Raw genomic sequence first — 22,833 nt, forward strand, 5'->3', positions numbered from 1 at the left:
AAAAAAATTCTCTGGGAAGGCACACTTACTGTCAACTAAAAATGTCAGTGGTATCAAAGCACAAAGATCATATCAAAACACATAAGTGCGTACAAATACCAGCCACGCATGCTATCAATCATCTAATAATGAATGGCAAATTAGACAGAATATAAACAAAAAGAATGAGTGCAACTGCTATTGTGTAGCTGAATAATGCTACACCCCGGCTTGCCAATGGATTTTGGGTGCTATGGACTATCAAAGTCACTTGTTGCATGTAAATATGGGATTTTTTTTTTAATTAAGCCGTACCACATGCACTGTGAATATCTGTTTTGTACGGACTGGAGTAGCACCACAATTTCATGGCCTGAGCAATGACAATAAAGTTCTATTCTATTCTGAAGGGGTTACAAATATAAAATCAGAGAGTATGAGTTTCTATTTAAAAAGTTAACAAATTATCCTATAAGCAAATGAGTCTCAAAAAAAGGTGCGGAATTACTTAAAATGGCATTTTGTAACAACCGTCACTACAAAAGATAAAGGTAACTTCCCAAAAGAAGCTGTAAATCAGTAAACACGAGGAATTCTGCAGATGCAGGCCCGAAACGTCGACTGTACCTCTTCCTAGAGATGCTGCATGGTCTGCTGCGTTCACCAGCAACTTTGATGTGTGTTGCTGTAAATCAGTATTTGGGATGAAGGAATGAGAAAAGTACAATTCAGCAGTAAAGTAGAACCAAACAAATTACTGAAGGTACGGACCAACCAGTCCCAGAGCCCTGATTGAAAATACCCACTCTCATTCCCACTGCTGCCTGTAAGGAGTTTGTATGTTCCCTCCATAACCACATGTTTCCCTTCCAGATGCTTCGGTTTCCTCCCACAGTCCAAAGTAGTACCGGTTGGTAAGTTAATTGTCCCATCATCAGGCTAGGATTAAATTAGGGGATTGCTGGGCGGCAAGGCTTGAAAGGCTGGAAGGGTCTATTTCGTGTCTTATTTCAATAAATCAAAATAAATTAATAAATAAAAAGAAATGGCTATCGGATGACTGATGTATAATTGGTTTTAAGTTTCCAAAATTATAGATTCAGTGAAGGTTCCATTACTGGAAAAGAACAAATCTAACTCCTATATTTAAAAAGGGATAGATACAGGAAACAACAACCACATTATTTTAACATCTTGATAAGAATACTGGAAGGTATCATCAAAAATGTTTATAACAAGGCAGTAATACAATTTCAAGATAACTAAGCAAAATCGACATTGCATTTTTATAAGGAAATCACATGTAACCAATTTATTGTAGTTCTTCAAAGATATGATATGGTATGGAAAAAAAAGGGAAGTGTTCAATAGACTATGGGTAGGTAAGGTTTGGAGGAATATGGACCAAACGCTGGTAAGCAGGCCTCGCTCAGGAAAGCACTTTGGTCAGCATGGATAAGTTAAGCCAAATGGTCTATTTCCATGCTGCGTAACTCAATGATTATACTTAAATACATGAAACACGGTCACAGGAAAGCAGCATCAAGAGATCCCCACCACCCGGTCATGCTCTTCTCGCTGTTGCCATCAGGAAGAAAGTACAACAGCCTCAGGACTCACACCACCAGGTTCAGGAACAGTTACTACCCTTCAACCATCAGGCTCTTGAATAAAAGGGGATAACCACACTCACTTCCCCTATCATTGTGATGTTCCCACAACCAATGATCTCACTTTAAAGACTTTTTATCCCATGTTCTCGCTATTTATTTATATTTACACAGTTTGTTGTCTTCAGCACTCTGGTTGATCTTTCATTGATCCTGTTATAGTTAATATTCTATAGATTTGTTGAGTATGCCCACAAGAAAATGAATCTCAGGGTTATATCTGGTGACATATATGTACTTTGATGATAAATTTACTTTCAACTGTGAACTTTAAATATTCAGTGGCCATTTTGTAAAATTTAGCAATGTGGAAATTAAAAGCTCATGAAGTAGGAGGTAACAGATAGACATTGATGGGGGGGCGGGGGAGAGTGGTGAACAGGGAAGATAGAGTTGACATATACGGATGTTAAGATGTAACAAGCCATGTGCAAAGGAGATCGGTGATAAGGTTTCAACTTTCTACAGTTTATACAAATGACTGGATGAAGGGACAGTTCTATTGGGTATTTTATCACCTATTGGTTTTAGGGTTCTGCAACTACTCTTGACTACATTACACTACTTTTACACGTTCTCCACCCATCCCTCTCTAATTACCCTTATTAAACTATGAAGCAGATGGCCCATACACGTTGGAATTACCCAGACAATTCTTATCACAGCAGATCACAGCTGCTTCCTTTGTCCCTTCCTGTATCTTCACCACCCTCCCTGCATCTTAAAGCTAACTTGTTTTCTTAGCCCCGATTGTGATAAGGGATATCTGACAGAATAGAAACTCTTTCTCTTTCCAGAGATGTAGCCTTGCCTGGCAGGAGAGCTCATATTAGAGGAGTGGACATGAGATTCTGTAGACGTGAAAGAGACACCCGGATGGTATGTTGCCTCCCAGGTGCCAGGGTCTCTGATTGGGTCCACAGCATTCTTTAGGAGGAACAGGCAAAAGACTTGGTACATATTTGAACCAATAACATTGGTAGGAAAGGGGAGGCAGTCCTGAAGAGAGAATTTAGGGAGTTGGGAAGAAAGCTGAAAAGCGGGACCCCCAAGCTAAACTCTGGGTTGCTGCCGGTGCCACATGCTAGTGAGACTAAGAATAGGAGGACCTGGCTGATGCAGGGTGTAGTGCGACTATCAGAAGGACAGGCAAATGATAGGGAAAATTGCAGTCAGTGGAGTGAATTACATAGTAACACGGAGGAAAAAAATCAAAAAGGGTGACAAATACAGAACTGAAGGTGTTAATATAAAAACGCAAACATGAGGAAATCTGCAGATGCTGGAATTTCAATCAACACACATAAAAGTTGCTGGTGAACGCAGCAGGCCAGGCAGCATCTCTAGGAAGAGGTACAGTCGACGTTTCGGGCCGAGACCCTTCATCAGGACTAACTGAAAGAAGAGCTAGTAAGAGATTTGAAAGTGGGAGGGGGAGGGGGAGATCCAAAATGATAGGAGAAGACAGGAGAGGGAGGGATGGAGCCAAGAGCTGGACCGGTGATTGGCAAAAGGGCTATGAGAGGATCATGGGACAGGAGGCCCAGGGAGAAAGAAAAGGGGGGGGGGAGCCCAGAGGATGGGCAAGGGGAGGTGGGGCATTAGTATTTGAATGCATACCAGATACAGAATAAGGTAAATAATCTCATAGCGCAGTTAAAGATTGGCAGGTATGGCGTTGCGGATATAACTGACTCATGACCAAAAGAAGATTTTAGCTGGGAGCTTAACGCCCAAGGATACACATGCATGGAAAGGACAGGCAGGTAGGCAGAGGGGTTGCAGTGGCTCTGCTGGTAAAAAATGAAATCAAATCCTTAGAAAGAGCTGACATAAAACTGGAAGATGTAGATTATTTGTGGGTACAATTAAGAAACTACAAGGGTTTAAGACCCTAATGGGAGTTGTATACAGGCATCTGAACAGTAGCCATGATGTGGGCTACAAGTTACAACTGAAGGTAGAAAACGCATGTCAAAAGTACAATGTTACAACAGCCATGGGAGAATTTCAATATGCAGGAAGATTAGGAAAATCATGTCAGTGCTAGATCGAAAGAGAGGAAATTTGTAGAATACCTACAAGATGGCTTTTTAGAGCAGCATGTGGTTGAGCCCACAAGGGGAAAGGTTATTCTAGACTGAGTACTGTGTAATGAACCGGATTTAATTAGGGAGTTTAAGGTAAAGGAGCCCTTAGGAGGCAGTGATCATAACTTGATAGAATTCACCCTGCAATTTGAGAGGGGAGAAGCTAAAATCAGATGTAATTACAATGGAGTAAAGAGAATTATAGAGTGATGAGAAAGGAGCTGGCCAAAGTTGACAGGAAGGGGACACCAGCAGGAATGATGGCAAAACAGCTGGAGTTTCTGGGAGCAATTCGGAAGGTGCATGATAGATGCATCCCAAAAAAATAGAAGTATTCTAAAGGTAGGATGACGCAACCGTAGCTGACAAAGGAAGTCACAAACAACATAAAAGCAAAAGACAGCATATAATAGACCAAAAGTTAGTGTGAAGTTAGAGGATGGGGAAGCTTTTAAAAATCAACAGAAGGCAACTAAAAAGCCATAAGGAGCAAAAAGATGAAATATGAAAGTAAGCTAGTCAAAAATATCAAAAAGTATAGCAAAAGTTTTTAAAAATACATAGAGTAAAAAAGAGGTGAAAGTAGGTATCAAACTACTGAAAAATTATGCTGTAGAAGTAGGTAGTAATGAGGGACAAAGAAATGGCAGACAAACTGACCAAGTATCTTGCATTCATCTTCTCAGTGTCTAGAAGTTTGAATGTGTCAGGGGCATGAGTGCAGTTGCTATTACTAGGGAGAAGGTGCTTGGGAAGCTGAAAGATCTGAAGGTAGACACATCACCTGGAACAGATGGACTACACCCCAGGGTTCTGAAAGAGATTACTGAGGCATCAGTAATGACCTTTCACGAATCACAAGATTTTGGCGGACAGAAAAATTGCAAACGTTACTCCACTCTTCAAGGGAGGGAAGCAGAAGAAAGGAAATCATAGGCCAGTAAGTCTGACCTCGGTATTTGGAAAGAAGTTGGAATAGATGTTAAGGATGACGTCTCAGGGTCCTTGGAGGCACATGACAAAATATGGTAAAGTCAGCATGGTTTCCTAAAGGGAAAATCTCGCTGACAAATCTGTTGGAATTCTTTGAGGAAATAATTAGCAGGATAAAACAACGAAGAATCAGTGGATATTGTGCATATGGATTTTCAAAAGGCCCCTGACAAGGTGCCATATATGAGGCTGATAACAAGAGCCCATAGTATTAAGGAATGGTACTAGCATGGATAAACGAGGCAAAGAGTGGGAATGAAGGGGACCTTTTTTCGTTGGCTGCCAGTGACTAGTGGTGTTCCACAGGCGTTGGTGTTGGGACCACTTCCTTTCACATTATATGTCAATGATTTGGAACTGAACTGAAATGACCTTATTACTTACATCCTTCATATACTTGAGGAGTAAAAAATCTTTATGTTACATCTCTGTCTAAATGTGCAATTTATAGTCATTTATAATAAATAGTATGTGCAACAGGACAGTCATTATAACATAGAAATACAATTGTATCAGCATAAATTAAGCAGTCTGATGATCTGGTGGAAGAAGCTATCCCAGAGCCTGTTGGTCCTGGCTTTTATGTTGCGGTACCATTTCCTGGATGGTAGCAGCTAGAACAGTTAGTGGTTGGGGTGACTTGGATCCCCAATGATCTTTCGGGCCCTTTTCACACACCTGTCTTTGTAAACATCCTGAATAGTGGGAAGTTCACATCTACAGATGCGCTGGGCTGTCGGCACCACTCTCTGCAGAGTCCTGAGATTGAGGGAAGTACAGTTCCCATGCCAGGCAGTGATGCAGCCAGTCAGGATGTTCTCAATTGTGCTCCTGTAGAAAGTTCTTAGGACTTGGGAGCCCATACCAAACTTCTTCAACTGTCTGAGGTGAAAGACGCTGTTGTGCCTTTTTCACCACACAGCTGGTATGTACAAAACCTCGTGGGATCCTCGGTGATGTGTATCCTGAGGAACTTAAAGCTGTTCACCCTCTCAACCTCAGATCCATTGACGTCAACAGAGTTTGCCTGTCTCCATTCCTCCTGTAGTCCATAAACAGCTCCTCTGTTTTTGCAAACATTGAGGGAAAGGTTGTTTTCTTGATACCACTGTGTAGGGGTGATGACTTCTCTGTACGCTGTCTCATTATTATTTGAGATTAGGCCAATCAGTGTAGTGTCGTCAGCAAATTTAATTAGCAAATTGGAGCTGTGGGTGGCAATAGAGTCATGGGTAACAGAGCGTAAAGGAGGGGGCTTAGGACACAGCCCTGAGAGGCACCTGTGTTGAGGGTCAGATAGGCAGAGGTGAGGGAGCCCACTCTTACTACCTGTCAGCAATCTGACAGGAAGTCCAGGATTATGACTTTGTGGCCAAGTTTGTGTACAATATGAAGATAGGTGGAAGGCCAGGTTCTGTTGAGGAAGCAGGGAGGCCACAGAAGGATTTTGACATCTTAGGAGAACAAGCAAAAAGAAGTGGAAGATGGAATACAGTGTCAGGAAAAGTATGTTCAGGCACTTTGGTAGAAAGAATAAAAGTGTAGACTATTTTCTAAGTGGGGAGAAAATTCAAAAATCTGAGTCTTCATGCAGTTTGACTTACAGGTTGAGCTGCTGCAGAAGGTAAATGCAATCTTAGCATTCATTTTGAGAGGACTAGAATATAAAAGCAAGGATGTAATGCTGAGGCTTTATCAGGCACAGGTGAGGCCTCACTTGGAGTATCGTGAGCAATTTTGGACCCCTTATTTAAGAAAGGATGTGCTGACATCGGAGAGGGTTCAGAGGAGGCGCACAAGAATGAGTTATCGTTTGAGGAGCGTTTGATGGTCCTGGACTTGTACTCGTTGGAATTTAGAAGAATGACAGAGGATCTCATTGAAACCTATTGAACGTTGAAAGGCCTAGATACAGTGGATGTGGAGGGGATGTTCCCTATGGCAGAGGAGTTCAGCACCAGAGAGCACAGGCTCAGAATAGAGCAGGGGTTCCAACCTGTGGTTCATGGAACTCTTGCTTAATGCTATTGGTCCATGGCATAAAAAAAGGTTGGGAACTGCTGGAATAGGGGGATAGCCATTTAGAACAGAGATGAGGAGGAATTTCTGTAGCTAGAAGGTGATGAATTTGTGGAATTCATTGCCACAGGTGGCTGCACAGACCAGGTCAATAGGTGTATTTAAGGTGGAGGTTGATAGGTTCTTGATTAGTCAGGAGGTGAAAGGTTACGGGGAGAAGAAAGGAGAATGTGGTTGAGAAGGACAATAGATCAGCCATGAAGAAATGGCAGAGCAGACTCGATGGGCCAAATGACCTAATTCTGCTTCTATGTTTTATGGACTATCTGCCCCACAATCTTTTTGACCCTACCATCACGCAGTAGGCACCTTAGCATTAGAACAAGGACTGACTGGATGGGAAATGGCTTCTTCCCAAGACCATGCCACGTCTCATTACTTATGAAGCTCCAACAGTGGCCTACTGTTCATTTCTTAAACTTGTGGTATAAACGCACCTTATGCTAAATGTCAATCGTCTGGCATGCATATATTTTATTATTTGTTCATTTAATTGTGGTCATATTACTTTTATGTGTTGTGTATGCATTATATATATTGTGTCGTGCAACTTGATCCAGAGGAAAAAAACAACAGGAATTCTGCAGATGCTGGAAATTCAAGCAACACACATCAAATTTGCTGGTGAACGCAGCAGGTCAGGCAGCATCTGTAGGAAGAGGTGCAGTCGACGTTTCAGGCCGAGACCCTTCGGCAGGACTAACTGAAGTCCTACAGATGCTGCCTGGCCTGCTGCGTTCACCAGCAACTTTGATGTGTGTTGCTTGTTCCAGAGGAATCTTATTTCATTTTGCAGTGTACATGTACGTCAGTGAAGGACAATAAACTTGAGTTTGAACCTGAACTTCAATTATTTTTGTAATTTATAGCAATTGTATGTCTTTTCATTTTCCTGCTTCTGCACATCAACAAACTTCACATCATCTTGGTTAGACCCCACTTGGAGTACTGGTCACCTCATTACAGGAAGGATGTGGATACTATAAAGAGTACAGAGGAGATTTACAAGGATATTGCCTAGATTGGAGAGCATACCTTATGAGAATAGGTTGAGTGAACTTGGCCTTTTCTCCTTAGAGTGACGGAGGATGAGAGGTGACCTGATAGAGGTGTATAAGATGATGAGAGGCATTGATCATGTGGATAGCCAGAGACTTTTTCTCAGGGCTGAAATGGCTAACATGAAGGGGCAGAGCTTTAAGGTGCTTGGAAGTAGATACAAGTGGAATGTTACAGGTATATTTTTCCACACAGAGAGTGGTGGTTGTGTGGAATGCACTGCCTGCGATGGTGGTAGAGGCTGATAAAATAGGGTCTTTTAAGAGATTCTTAGATAGGTACATGGAGCTTAGAAAAATAGAGGGCTATGCGGTAGGGAAATTTTAGGTAGTTTCTAGAGCAGGTTACATGGTTGGTACAACATTGTGGGCCGAAAGGCCTGTAACATGCTGTAGATTTCTATGTTCTATCGAAGTCACTGATAATAAATCTGATGCTCATAGAATCTGTAGTTGGAGGTGATGGATGTAATATATAGGAAAAATTAAGGGGAGGACAGAATTGCTAGGCATGGACTTGGGCTGAATAGCCTCATTCTGTGGTGTGAGTAAATATGAAAATAAACTGTGGGTATAGAGAGATTCAGAGAAACAAAGCTAAGCCTTACTCAGCTGACCTGCCTAAAGTTATCACCTCAGAGAGAGACCCTGGAAGACAAGGATTATTGAGTGGTACTGAATTAAACTGCTGCAAAGTACTACATCACATGGTGGATTAGCACACTATGCTTTCACCTCTGGGAATTAGACTTGAATGCACTCCACACAACTGAGACAAAGATTCCCTCTTACTGGTGAGTCTGGGTAGTCTTGAGCAAATTTCCTACTGGATGTGGGCCAACTATACAGAACTGACTTGAATGTGTCACTGAAATTGGTGCCTAAAAGGACTGCTCATACTTGCATGAATCGAGAGGAAATTCTGCGGAGGACTAATCCAAAAGCAAAGTATTGCAGATCCTAGTAACCTGAAATAAAATGCTAGAAAAACTCAGAAAATCCAAAATCTGTGAGGAGTGACAGTTAATATTTCCAAGCCTTTACTCAGTACTGGGAAAAGTTAGAAATCAAATAAGCTCTTTACTCTGTCTCCCTTTCGCTGCATCTTAAAACTTGGTTACTTTCCAACCTCTCCATTTCTGTGGCAACTTCTTCAACCTCAAGCGTTATCTGGTTCTCTCTCCATAGATGCAGTCTGACCCATTTATTATTATTTAAAGCAGTCTTTAATTTTAATTTTATTTAAATTTTGGGGAAGAGTTGACAGCCTAGATTGGACCTGCACTTAGCATTACCTTTTGCTGAGAATGGATTTGTTGACTGTGACGAATAAATGAATTACTGAACAGTTGTACTTCAACATTAATGCAAAATGTAAAGATATTTCAGTTCTCGAATGATGACACACCAGTGAGCAAAAATCAGCTTCCAGTCTAGAAATGGTAGTTATTAAAGAGGGGAAGGTTGTAAAGTAAATAAAACTACTCATATGGTTTAAATACGAGGCTGAGTCTTAACTTCCAAACATAACAACTTTCAAAGATTATTCTTAATATTTAGCTATTTAATATACACACATACTTACTGTAATTATTTTCTTCTATATTATCATGTATTGCATTGTACTGCTGTCGCTAAGTTAACAAATTTCATAACATATGCCGGTGATATTAAATCTGATTCTGATGTTCCAATCATCTAGAATAAGCATGTGTATGAAGATATGTACCACATACAGACAGAGAGATCCATTCACTAGTAGATCACCAAGCAGCTGATATTATTAAACCCAACTTAATAAAACAACTCTAAATTTCTTTTTGCTCTCAATTCACTGCATTTCAGAAGTCCCAGCTGAGACAAAAGCACAGTAGTTAATGAAGGCAGATTCCTTGCAAATTTCAGTCTGTGCCTAAAATTCAATAATTTAGCAATTTTAATTTGTGGAACACTATTCAAATTTGTCAGATTGGCAGTGATTTCAAGTTGCGTACTTAAAAATTCCCTTAAGAGACAATGCTTCCGGTCAATTGCAAAAAAAAAGGCTAAATTATCAGTTTGAGAGAACAATGAAAGATTGATTTCACTGGTCAACGATGATTCAGTAACATGGGAATACAAGAAATTTCCACACTCCTGGCTCCAAAGCATGGATTGCATTTACTCAACAGTCCTTGATTGTTCTTCGTTGGCTAACGTGGGATTCATGATTCATAATGTTTCAACTATAAAACAGTCCGACTTGCCTGTATAAGACCTGACAATAATTTAATTATTTGAGATAGAGTGCGGAATTGGAATGGGCCCTTCCGGCCCTTCAAGTCACGTAGCCCGGCAATCCCCCAATTTAATCCTAGTCTACACACAGGGCAATTTACAATGACCAATTATCCTACCAACCGGTACGTCTTTGGACTGTGGGAGGAAACAGGAGCACCCAGACGAAACACTCGACGTGGTCACGGGGAGAGTGTAGAGACTCCTTACAGGCAGCAGCAGGAATTGAACCCAGGTCACTGGTACTGTAAAACGTTGTGCTAACCACTATGCTACCGTGCCACCCAATAATCAGCACCCATTGTGTAAATTCCTACCATGAAATCTGTAAACTGCCAACATTAATTAGAAATATGCAAGTTAATTAAAATTTGAAGAAGGTAGCTAGAAACTTGGCTTTAAACAGCATTTGACAGCATCTGTCGTTTCTCCCCCCCCCCCCCCACCCTGCCCTATCTTTTACAACCACCTTTAAGTACATTCAGTATTACAGTACAGGAAGCACAGCAATTTGGACAAAAAAGCTGCCACTAACATCAATTTAGTAACAGTTACATTATACTTTAAAAAATACTTGAAAATTACTGATCCAGACATGGCGAATATACACTGTGGCCACTTTATTTGGTACACCTGCTCATTAATGCAAATATGTAATCAGCCAATCATGTGGAAGCACATGGGTCGAGAGGTTCAGTTGTTGTTCAGACCAAGCATCAGAATGGGAGGGAGAAGAAACATGATCTACGTGACTTTGACTGTGAAATGACGGCTGGCGTCATTCGGGGTGGCTTGAGTATCTCACAAACTGCTAATCCCCTGGGATTTTCACGCACAGCAGTCTCCAGAGTTAACAAAGGATGGTACAAAAAACAAAAAAACTTCCAGTGAGTGACAGTTCTATGGGCAAAAATGCCTTGCTGAGTGAGGTCAGAGAGGTGCCAAACTGCTTCAAGCTGACAGGAGGGTGACAGTAACTCAAATAACCACATGTTACAGCAGAAGAGCATCTCTGAGCACACAACATGTCAAACTTTGAAGTGGAAGGAACCATGAACACATAGAAACATAGAAAATAGGTGCAGGAGTAGTCCATTCGGCCCTTCGAGCCTGCACCGCCATTCAGTATGATCAGGGCTGATCATCCAACTCAGAACCCTGTACCTGCCTTCTCTCCATGCCCGCTGATCCCTTTAGCCACAAAGGTCATATCTAACTCCCTTCTTAAGTATAGCCAATGAACTGGCCTCAACTGTTTCCTGTGGCAAAGTGGCTACTGAATGTATTCCTTGCTTTTATTTGTGTCATAAATCTTTTATTTTCATTTGTCAGAACTCAGTTGAACAGCTCACTCAAGACATTTTCAGTGCCCAAGATTCTTTATAGATTGCTTGAGCACATCGGTCTGTGTATTTTTGCACTCAAATCTCTAGACTAAGTCTAAACCACTCAAAGTCAAGTTCACCATCAATTCAGTAATGACTGCGGGATCAGCAGTGCTACATGATTCAACAGAGGGGGAAAAAAACTACAAGGTCCTCTGCTGCAAGGAAGACCATTTCCTCGCTTATCAGTAGGAGCAGCATCACAGTGCCTCTGTTTCAGGCATATCTCGTAATAGTTTCTATCAAGTGTGCTGCCTATGAAGCCAAGGCCCCATCTGAATTAAACTCTCAAATGAGTTTAAAAGATAATTACACAATAGAGGAACAGGAAAGTTACCTAGTTAATATTTATGACTGAGCTGTCACAATTTAGAAAGTATAATCTTTTGTCACCATTTATTTGTGGAACCTGGGAATATCCAAACTGCGGTATTTCCCTCATTGAATTTCAAATTTGGCCTTTGATTCTATGAAAATGATTTAAAACCCTACTTAAACACGTCATAGTCTTTCCTTATCTAGTCCTGGCAACATCCTGATGAATTCCCTTTCCAGTGCAGTCATACCTTTCCTATAATATGGTAATCAGAACTGAAGCAGGTATACCAGCTGTGGCCTAACTAGTGCTGTAGGCAGTTTTAAAGTACATATTAAATTGAAATCAAATGCAACATATGAGAGTACACAAAATAAGGGGAATTAAATATATTAAAATACAGAATACATTATAGAATATAACCTGTCTGCATCCCAAGTTCTTTGCCCTCCCTCTTTCCCCCGCGTTAGAGGTGGTGTTGCTCTGACTGAGTGCCGGCGGCCAGGACCCTCGCTGCCAGCATGCCGGTCCACTCCCGAACCTGGCTAACTCCCACCACCAGCAATCAGAGCCCGAGTGCGGTCTCCAGCCGCCTGCCGAGCGGGGCCCGGACACTCACCGCACATACTCGCTGCTCTCCCTCCTGCACACGCCGCCCGATCGCCGCCGCCACCAGCAAGTGAGAAGCCGCGCCGACTCCCGCCCCTTTCCCCCGCCTTCATTGGCCACCTCCCCATCACGACGTCAGAGTTGCTAGCTGGAGCCGATTGGTCTCTGATACTGTCACTAATAGTGGGAGGAATAAAATAGCATGGTTATTTCATTTGAGTGGCGTCTCCTTTGGAGACGTGGCACCAGGATGTCCTGGATGACGGGAAGGCAATGACCATTTGTAATTTACTACACGCAGCAATCCAACGTCGTCAATTTAAAAATAAGTAAGCCTTACCAAGGAGAGAGTCTTTTATAAATTACACCACACTATTATGGAATAATTCCCTGAAGTATCATTCTACAGCGTGAAGCAGGCATATTGTTCACTTTTGCAGGGAATTGCTCAAGAACTTAAAGTTTTTGAGGGGTGAGGAGGCACTATTATTAAACATTCTCTAACTACTAGATGATCTGGAAAGACGCAATACAGTAATACCTTCTCCACCCTATCAAGATGCTTCGGCCTTCACATCAGAGATCCTCACCATCCAGGCCATGCTCTTTTCTCTTCTGCTAGCAGTTAGGAGGTCCAAGTGCCTCAGGATTTGCACCAACCAGGTTCAAGAACAGTTACTACTCCTCAAACATCAGGCTCTTGAACAAAAGAGGGTAACTGCATTCACAACTAATGATATCACTTTAAAGACCCTTGATCTTGTTATTTCATGCTCTTATTATTTATTGCTATTTATTTATATTTGCATCTGCACAGTTTCCTGTCTTCTATACTCTTGCTCCTTCATTGATCCTGTTTACAATTACCATTCCATAGATCTGCTGAGTATGCCCGCAGGAAAAATAATCTCAGGGTTTTACAAATCCTACTTTGAACTTTTAAACAGAAAATGTTGGAAATATTCACCAGGTCAGGCCACATCTGTGGAAAGAGAAACAGAGCTAACATTTCAGGTCAAAAACCCTTCATCAAATTTCTTTGGCCACTCACTTACTTATAGTATTTGGTAGACTCTTTGTATTCTTTTCACAATCAACTTTCCTATCCATCTCTCTGTTGAGAGTAAAGTTCAGCTACCTTACCTTTGGCTTCTTTATCCATGCCATTTATATAAATTATAAAAAGTTGAAGCCCCAACACCAATCCCAAATGTACACTGTTACATGACAATAACCAGTAAAAGACCCACGTCTCTCATCTCTTTTCTATTAGTCAGCTAATGACAGAAGACTTGAAAACATCAGGAGAACTCAACTTGGGTTCTCAAGCTTTCCCCTGCATTCGATATGATTTTGGCTGATCTGCCTCAGGCCTCTTCTCCTCTTCTGTGCTAATTTCCCATGATTCTCAATTCCTGATCTTTTAAAAATATAAATATTCCTTCTTTCAATGACTGTACATAGATCTGATTGTGTATCTGACTGTATATACATGTATACAAAATAATTATGTATACAATCTTAGTGTCTGGGCAATATTCTCCCCAATTTTCCCTCATTATTGCTTGTACATTGCAACGGAGATGCAACAAAGATCTTTACTCCATTGGATGTAAGAAATAAAATAAATACAAATACAATATTGAGAATCAGAATCAGTTTTAATATCTCTGCCATGTGTTGTGAAATTCGCAATGCTCTAGCCTCCAAATGCACTGGATCATCCAGAGATTCACACCATCTGCACCTCAGTGTTAAAAGACTGTGCCTGAATCTTGCAACCGCGTCCCTTCATTTGAAATTCTTCCTCTACTGGAAACATTTATCTCAACATTTATTATTTCATGCCTCCAAAAGATTTTACAGGTTTCAACAAAATCTTCATTCTTCTGAACTCCAAAAAGAACAGATTTAATACCTTTATCTATGAGTTACAAGACTACTCTCTCGTCTTGGAGATCAGCATTGCGAATCTCTTTTGGACTGCCTCAGTATATTCCTTTTATTGCCAGTAGTCCTTCAGGGATTTACTGAATGCCTTCTGAAAATCCAAATGCATGATCTATTCTGTTTCTCCTTAAATTGACTCTGCTTGTTACATACACAAAGAGCAAACTTGCTAAACAGGATTTCTCTTTCATAAAACCGAGTAGATTTTGGTTTGACAGTATTAAGTTTTTCTAAACAATGAGCTATTCAGTGATTACAGTTTCCATCAAACTCCAAATAGTGAGAATGTCTAGGACCGGAGGGCAGAGCCGCAGAATGGAAAGACATCACTTTTGGAACAGAGATGAGGGGGAATTTCTTTAGCCTGAGGGTGGAGAGTCTGTGGAATTCATTCCTGAGTTATTGGGAGTGGTTACAGTGGAGGTTGATAAGTTTTTGATTAGTAAAGGTGCTAAAAGTAACAGAGATAATGCAGGAGAAAGGAGTTGAGAGGGAAATTGAATCAGCTGTGATTGAATGGTATATCAGATTCAATGGGCTGAATGGCCTAATACTGCTCTTATGTTTTATGGTCTTACTCCCAACACAGGTGTTAAGCAATCATTTTTCTCCCTCTTGTTGAACAAAGGTATCATATTCACATTTTCTAATTAGTTAGTATCTTTCTGGAACTTTATGAATTTTGAAAAGCTTCGGCCAAAGGCTCAGTAACCCTGCAGCTACTTGCTTTAAAAACAAGATGGGTTCTGAAGACTAGTTTTCCTTTCATTACTTTGTTCTTCATCATGGGGGTTGTTACGGGTTCTTCCCTCCCATTTTAAACCAACCCACCATCTGTTAAATCTTCAATTTTTATATTGTTCCCTCATGTAAAGTAATGGCTTTGTTAGATCTGGAGATGATGTTGTCCAGTAGGTTCGTTGGAAGTCAAGGATGCGACATAACTCTTATTCATACAGATATTATATTAGATGTTCATCATAATGCAGGGCAAACAGTGTCAACTTGTAACAACAAGTAACACAAGTGGTTAGGCCACATCTGTGGTATTGCATACAGTTCTCGTCACCCCTCTATAGGAAGGACGTTGAGGCTTTGGGAAGGGTACAGAAGAGGTTTACCAGGATGCTGCCTGGTTTCGATGGCATGTGCTGTCAAGACAGACTAGATAAGCTTGGGGGTTGTTTTCTCTGGAGCGCTAGAGGCTAAGGGGAGATCTGATAGAAGTTTATAAGGCACAGATAGAGTGGACAGGGAGTATCTGTTTCCCAGGGCTGGAATATTCAATACCAGAGAGCATGCATTGAAGGTGAGAGGGGGATAGGTTCAAGGGGGATGAGAGTGGTGGATACCTGGAATGCTCTGCTGCTATGGTGGTACAGGCAAATACATTAGAGACTGTTAAGAGATTTGTATGGGCACATGGATGTAAGGAAAATGGAGGGATATGGACATAGTGTGGGTAGGAGGGATTAGTATTTGGGTGATTTTGATTTGCTTTTTAGCTGGTTTGGCACAATATTGTGGGCCGAATGGCCTGTTCCTGTGCTGTACTCTTCTATGTTCTAAAATAAAGTAACAAAAAGTAAAATAACTTGGCTAATTCTCTCCCTTTATACTGCAAACCCGTCTAAACCAGTTAGATAAAGAAACCTGTGAACAGGTGGTGTATGATTCATACTTCACTTTCACAATCATAGAAATCATAGAGTCATAGAACTACAGAAGTCTAGAGCCATGGGCAAGCTAGTGAAAATTTACCGACAAACAGGTCAACATACAAATATATAAGTAAGTGTAACGAAAGCTGATACAATAACAAAAAAAAGAAAAATAATGAACTGGTCCCTAATCCAATAGTTCCGCCCCCCTCCCAACCCCTACCACCACACCCGTTGATCCATAATACAACAATTTGAATCAATACATCTGAAAACTCAGAGGTAAGAAATCTTGCAGTACCAGCTTCGGTTGTAAGACTTAATCATATCCCAAGTTATAAAATATCGAACAGTTCTCATGCAATGTGAAATAATCAGGTGAATTGTCTTCATGGGTCGAACTGCTTCCATTGATGATGACCTTTCAAAAAATAATTAAGATGTAAACTATGAAAGGCACACTAGAGGAAATGCTATAAATCATAACATTGAGTAAACCCATCTGCCTCGGACTGATTTTTTAATGGTAACATAGCGTAAATGGTGGTTGTAACTTATGTACATTTCCGAGTTGGGGTTTCACTTTAACAGGGTGGTCTGACTTGATGATATAATCACCTTAAGGGTTTTTGGTGTGCTTTTGTATTCAGGTTTTGGAGTTCAATAAAATATTTTTTGGTTTTTCTCAAGCATTTAACACCTCACTTCATTTTATTTACGAACACCTACAATTTGATCTATCAATCGGATTGATGTGTCTTCTCTGCTTCTTTGTGAATATCATTAGTCAGATCAGATATGTCTGCAGATTCATCCGTATACCTTTTGCCTATAACTGCACATGCCATACGATTTTAAAAGAACATTTTAAACATTCCAGCCATTTGTTCTGTTACTTCCTGCAAGGCACCAGCAAAGACTCAAAGTATATTTATTATCAAAGTATGTAGGCAGTGTACAACCCTGAGATTAGCCTTTCCACAGACAGCCACAAAACAAAGAAAACCATGGAACTCGTTCAAAGAGAAACATCAAACCCCCAACGTGAAAAAAACATATCACACAAATGGCCCAAAAACACAGAATATAAGACATCAAACCTCAAGTCATCGAAACAGTCCAGAAATATTCAGTTCAGTTCAATCCTGTGCCACATCAATTGTTGACTTCAGGCCGCAGAGCCAGTCTGCCCCGAACAAAACTGCACAAAATAGCAACAAAAAAGGAGCAACTGGAAACCAGAAACACTTCATAACATGAACCATGGAGTCCAATCCACAAACAGTGCCGATTGAACCTTGCCCAAGATCCGTGGCTCTGGCACCATCCTCCCGCAGCATCGAGTGAGAGCAAGAGAGTGACTGGTTACCTGCAAGCACTTGCCTTCCGCTCATGTTCTCGTTGATTTTCAATCTTCCTCGATACTTTATTCGGTGGTATCAGCAAGAAATGAAGTCAATCATGGGCTCACGCCCCTGTCTCCAAGCTGTTGGCCAAGAGGCCGCATAGTTCACTCGAAACCATTGCTCACTCTTTCCAGAACTGATGCAACATTTTTAATTTCCCTCATAGAACTTGCAACACCAGAGGATTACTTTACTGTAAAATGATTTCCTTCTGGAACGGATTCAGGATAGGATGACAAGGTTTCTATGAATCTCATGGCAGGGAAGATATAACCCAAATAACAGGATTCTAAGCATTTATATGGATGGGAGATAAACTCCACACATAAATTACAAAGTGCTTCATGAATTCAAGCCATTTCTTGTTGATTGGCAGGAACCTTGTTGGATTATGACATTCTTATGGTGGACATTGTTAATAAAAGTATCAGAATCATTATCACAAGAGATTCTGCAGGTGTTGGAAATCCACACTAAATGTTGGAGGAACTCAGCAGGTCAGGCAGCATCTAGAGGAGCTGGAGAAGCAACACCTTACATTCCATACTGCTAGCCTCCAACCTGATAGCATGACCATCAGCTTCAATGTTCCCCCTCCCCTCTTCTTCATTGCCCCACTCTGCCTCCCCAACTCTTCTCCTCATCAGCCCATCACGTCCCCCGGTGCCTCTCCTCCTTCCTTTTCTCTCACGGTCCACTCTGTTCTCCTATCTGATTCATTCTTTTCCAGCCCTTTACCTTCTCAACCTATCAACACTACCCCCCCCAACAGTTTCTCACTTCATCCACCCTCCTCCACCCACCGGGCTTCACCTATCACCTAATAACTTCCACTCCTTTCTCCCCCTCCACCACCACCTTCTTATTCTGGCTTCTTCCCACTTTCTTTTCAGTCCCAATTATGGGTCTTGGGCCAAAGCATCGACTTCGTTCATTTTCATAGAGTTCCTCCAACACTTTGTGTGTTGCTCAGAAATATTATTCCATTTAGCACAATGTAACATATAGCAGTGTAACAGGAACTGTACCCAACTGGAAGGGTTCCATCAAAACTCATGCAAAAGGCACCCTTTCCAGTCAACACCTGAAAGGACTTGATAGCCTTGTCATGGACCTCCGGTTTAGGTAGAGAGATATCCCAGGTGAAAACATGGGTAGGGCTTAATATACCCTAGAGGGTTAAAGTTCAAAAGTTCAAAGTATATTTATTATCAAAGTATGTATACATCATACGACCTTGAAATTCAACTCCTTACAGGCAGCCACAAAACAAGAAACACAAAAGAATCCATTAGAAAAAAAGACATACAAACACCCAATGTTCAGAGAGAGAAAAAGAAAACAATAAAAGTAAGCAAGTAGCATCTAGAATGAAATTGTATCCCCAGACATGAAGCCTGGGGCTTCATGAAGCCGGACACAACCTCAGCCTCAGTTTACTGAAGAGCGGAATAAACGATGTGGATCAGCGAGCAGGACCAGCCCAAACCTCGCTTCCAGTCCCGACATCCTGCCTTTTCAATCCTTCTGGCTCGGCGTTTAAGTCATCCAAACATCAGGTCGTTCCCCACTCTTAGACCTGGGCCTGTCAGGATCGATACGCTCTGGGCCTGGACCCTGCCGCCATGTTCCAGCCCATACCCAACCTTTCCAAATCGGCCCACCACTTCGATCGATATATTGTCAGCACACACAATCCAGACTAAGATGTTGTGTCAAGGACTTGGTCCTTGTATCCGTGTATCCCTAGGAAACAGTGAATGAAGGATAAAAAGTTGTTATTGTTTGATTGCAATGCTGATATTTTTTCAAGGGAAACAATATATGTTTGTAAAGGTCTACAGAGGCACCAAATGTCGGAGGGTATTATGACATGTGTGCCATGTATTGGCATATCCACAGCTGGAAGCAAACTAACGTGATTCCCAGAAGAACATGTTATGGTTCATTTCAATTGGCATACTCTGAGTGGACAAGACGAGTAAAAATGCAACAACAACAAACAAAACAAGATGAGTTTCATTCTCTCCAGAGATCCAAGGTCTTCTGGCTGGTTGGTGGTTCAGCAGTGTAGGCACTGAGTCAGAGGCTGCATCAACCTTGGTGCTTGCTGTCTCCAATCACATGTCTTGGCTTTCAGTGGCTAACAGGTATCCACTTACTTTTTCCTTCAACTTTTACTGCTAAATTAGTCATCAACAATATGGTAAGATCCTCACAACTGAACCCCCCCCCGATGGCTCTTTTATGTGGCTTCTTGATCAGGACTCACCCTCCACGAATCAAGGCATGTTTCCTTCTGCCAGGTTGCTTCAGGCGGCAGAAACCTGTTGGGAAGCAGACCAAACAACCTTGGGTGAGTCTCATGCAACAGTCAACCAGGCTGTCTCTTTCTTTTTGCTCTGTCAGTGTGAGCAAAGATTGTAAGGAAGGAGTTAGGTTTTTTTCTTTTGCTTTGAGGCCAGGTCCAAAAGTTGCCTTTGTTGATCAACAGTCAGTTGGTAAAACCATGCTGTCAGGTCAAGGCCCTCAGACATTGCTGGACCCTGTTTCCTCCTCACTATCAACACAGGCACACCTCAGGGATGTGGCATTAGCCCACTACTCTACCCTCATGACTGTGTGGTTAAGCACAGCCCAATCGCCAGTGGTGCTGGTAACATCTCAGACCGTGAGGAGGAGGCAAAGTTCTTGGGTGTCAATATCTCGGTGGAGTTGCCTGGGCCCAACACACTGATGCAATTACGAGGAAGGCACACCACTGGTTCTACTTCATTAAGAGTTTGAGGGGATGTGGTATGCAAATACCCTGACAAATTTCTATAAATGTACAGTGAAAAGCAATATGAAAGGTTATATCACAGCCTGCTTTGGAGGCTCCAATGCACAGGTTCACAAGAGGCTGTAGAGGACTGGAGACTCAGTGAACTCCTTTACAGGCACAACACTCCTCACCATCGAGGACATCTTCAACAGGTAGTGCGTCCAGAAGGCGGCATCCATTATGAGTACCCTCGCCATTTGGGACAAGCTCTCTTCTCTTTACTAGGAGGAGTACAAAAACCTGAAGAACTACACTCAATGATTCAAATAATCCTCTCCATCATCATATTTCTGAATGGTCCATGAACCCTATCTCATTATTCCTTTTTAAATTCTGTAGGGTAATTTTTTGTCTTTCACTGTACTGCTGCCACAAAACAAACCATATAAGAGAATGATAATAAACCTGATTCAGACTACATTGCTTTCTGGCTCTACAATTTCTAGCCCAGTGTCCCATTTACCACAAGGGTCTTGCTTCTATCATTGATCAACAGCTGATCCCACCTGCAATGTTCTTACTTGAACTTCCAGGTCTTGTTCCACTTAGTCAGCAAGATCCAACTTGATTTTGTTAACCTGACCATGCTCACAACATCTGGTTCCAGGCCATCCATAAAATTTGACTTCAGTGGGCCATAGCCAGATCCCTCTATGTTATACAACTTCCGTTAATGCCCCACCTCCCCTTCGTACCCAACCCTTTATTTATTTTTTCTCCCTCTGTCTCTCTCACTATAACTCCTTGCCCATCCTCTGGGCTCCCCCCCCCCATTTCTTTCTCCCTAGGTCTCCAGTCCCATGATCCTCTCCCTTCTCCAGCCTTTTATCCCTTTTGCCAATCAACTTTCTTAGCTCCATCCCTCCCCCTCCTGTCTTCTCCTTTCATTTCAGATCTCCCCCCTCCCCCTCCCACTTTCAACTCTCTTACTATCTCTTCTTTCGGTTAGTCCTGACGAAGGGTCTCAGCCCGAAATGTCAACTGTACCTCTTCCTATAGATGCTGCCCGGCCTGCTGCGTTCACCAGCATTTTGTGTGTGTGTTGCTTGAATTTCCAGCATCTGCAGAATTCCTCATGTTTGCCCTCTATGTTATCTTCATTTACCATGGAAAATCCTGAGTGGTTTAGCCACACTGTTCTGAGAAATCCCTCATATTCAGAGATGACTTCCAGAGTTCTACATGTGGCTGACTACCTTTCCCCAGTATGTCGGTGTTGGGGCTTGTTCATGCAACCTTATCTTAACAGCATTCCAATCACCTTGTAGATTTTGCTTATCCTCTCCTATGTCAGTATTAACTTTGCACATCAACTGTCTGACTTGATGAGGAGGTAACATAGTAGCCAAAATTTGGATATCGTCATATGGATGCAGGTCATATATATTCTGAATATGCAGAACTTCTTTTGAATTTCCTTTTGTTTTAAAAGGAGATGCAACATCTTTGGATCATCAACCATACTTCTCTGGTTCAGCAATCTTTTTTTGGTGAGAAAACATTTGTCTCCTTTCATCGTCATTCCTGCGAAACTTCACTTGCTTGGTCTTTACCATAGCTCATCAAGGCATGGCTACCAGTCCTATTTTCTCACCATTGTCATCATCACTTCAATCACTAAAGGTCGTTGTAGCATCAGTGTCAATTCCAATCCGCAATCCCTCTGTATTCAGATAGAGGCCTTGCTTTGGAACATTGTCTGATGCAGGGGGAGGATCAGTGGCAGGACCCTCCGAGGACCCTGTACTGTCTCAGATTGTATCTGAGCTTTACCAACTTCAGTCCTATTCTATCACATTTCTGCTTTCGATTTCTCACTTCAGCATGCTGATTTTGTAACTGAACATGTTCTTCTCTCTTTCTTAGTTGTGATAGGACTGTTGCCATCGTTTCTTTCCTTTGGACATTCTCCGGCTATTACCCTGTGCCCTTTTAATATCACCCAGCAGCCATCAGTCTCAGCAGTGATTTCATTTATTGTTGTTTTTCCTTTTCACGCTTTGGGCGGCATCTTTTGCTATTTCCTTAGCATTGGTCTATTTTTTACGAGGCCGGGTTGTTAGCTCGATGCTCAGGATGGAAAGCTTACAAGGAGCCGGCCGGATTCCAACCTGGGACCATTGGCCTCAAAGTCCAGTGTTGATGCCACTACACCACCGGCCGGCTTTTGATTTCATTTGACATAGTATATTTCATTCTGGTTTCTTCACTACTCTCAGAGTTGAAATACTTAGTTCAGATAAGAACTTACACCCATAGAACAACTGGAGGTTCAGTTCTCCCTTCTTATCTAGCACTGTGGGTTTCCCTTCTAATATGACCATAGCTTCACTTTTATTACATGTGTATATACGGAACAATTGTTCGCTTCCTGGGAGCCTATAGCCCGAATCAATAGATGGTACAATTGAAATTCAAGCGTACCATACACAGTTGAATAGATTGCGGTAAACTGCCAAATGAATAGACTATACATGGCCAAGCAGGACTGTTAAACTTCTCTTAAAATAGAGCAGAGAAGAGGAGTTTCAACTTC

The 22,833-nt window shown here is 41.7% G+C and overlaps 1 protein-coding gene across 2 annotated transcripts in view; it reads right to left on the reverse strand.

The window, feature by feature from the left end:
• The window catches only part of LOC140201837 (glutamine--fructose-6-phosphate aminotransferase [isomerizing] 1), a 99,978-nt gene extending 87,431 nt beyond the window's left edge, over window positions 1-12,547 (reverse strand). For both annotated transcript variants that reach the window (XM_072266546.1, XM_072266545.1), the window contains exon 1: window positions 12,467-12,547. In XM_072266546.1, the coding sequence (XP_072122647.1) occupies window positions 12,467-12,473 (7 nt within the window). In that variant the 5' untranslated portion in view covers window positions 12,474-12,547. The remainder of the gene's footprint in view (window positions 1-12,466) is intronic.
• Between the last annotated feature and the right edge of the window lie 10,286 nt (window positions 12,548-22,833).

The sequence above is a fragment of the Mobula birostris genome, chromosome 8 (assembly GCF_030028105.1).
Source record: "Mobula birostris isolate sMobBir1 chromosome 8, sMobBir1.hap1, whole genome shotgun sequence".
Taxonomy (NCBI): domain Eukaryota; kingdom Metazoa; phylum Chordata; class Chondrichthyes; order Myliobatiformes; family Myliobatidae; genus Mobula; species Mobula birostris.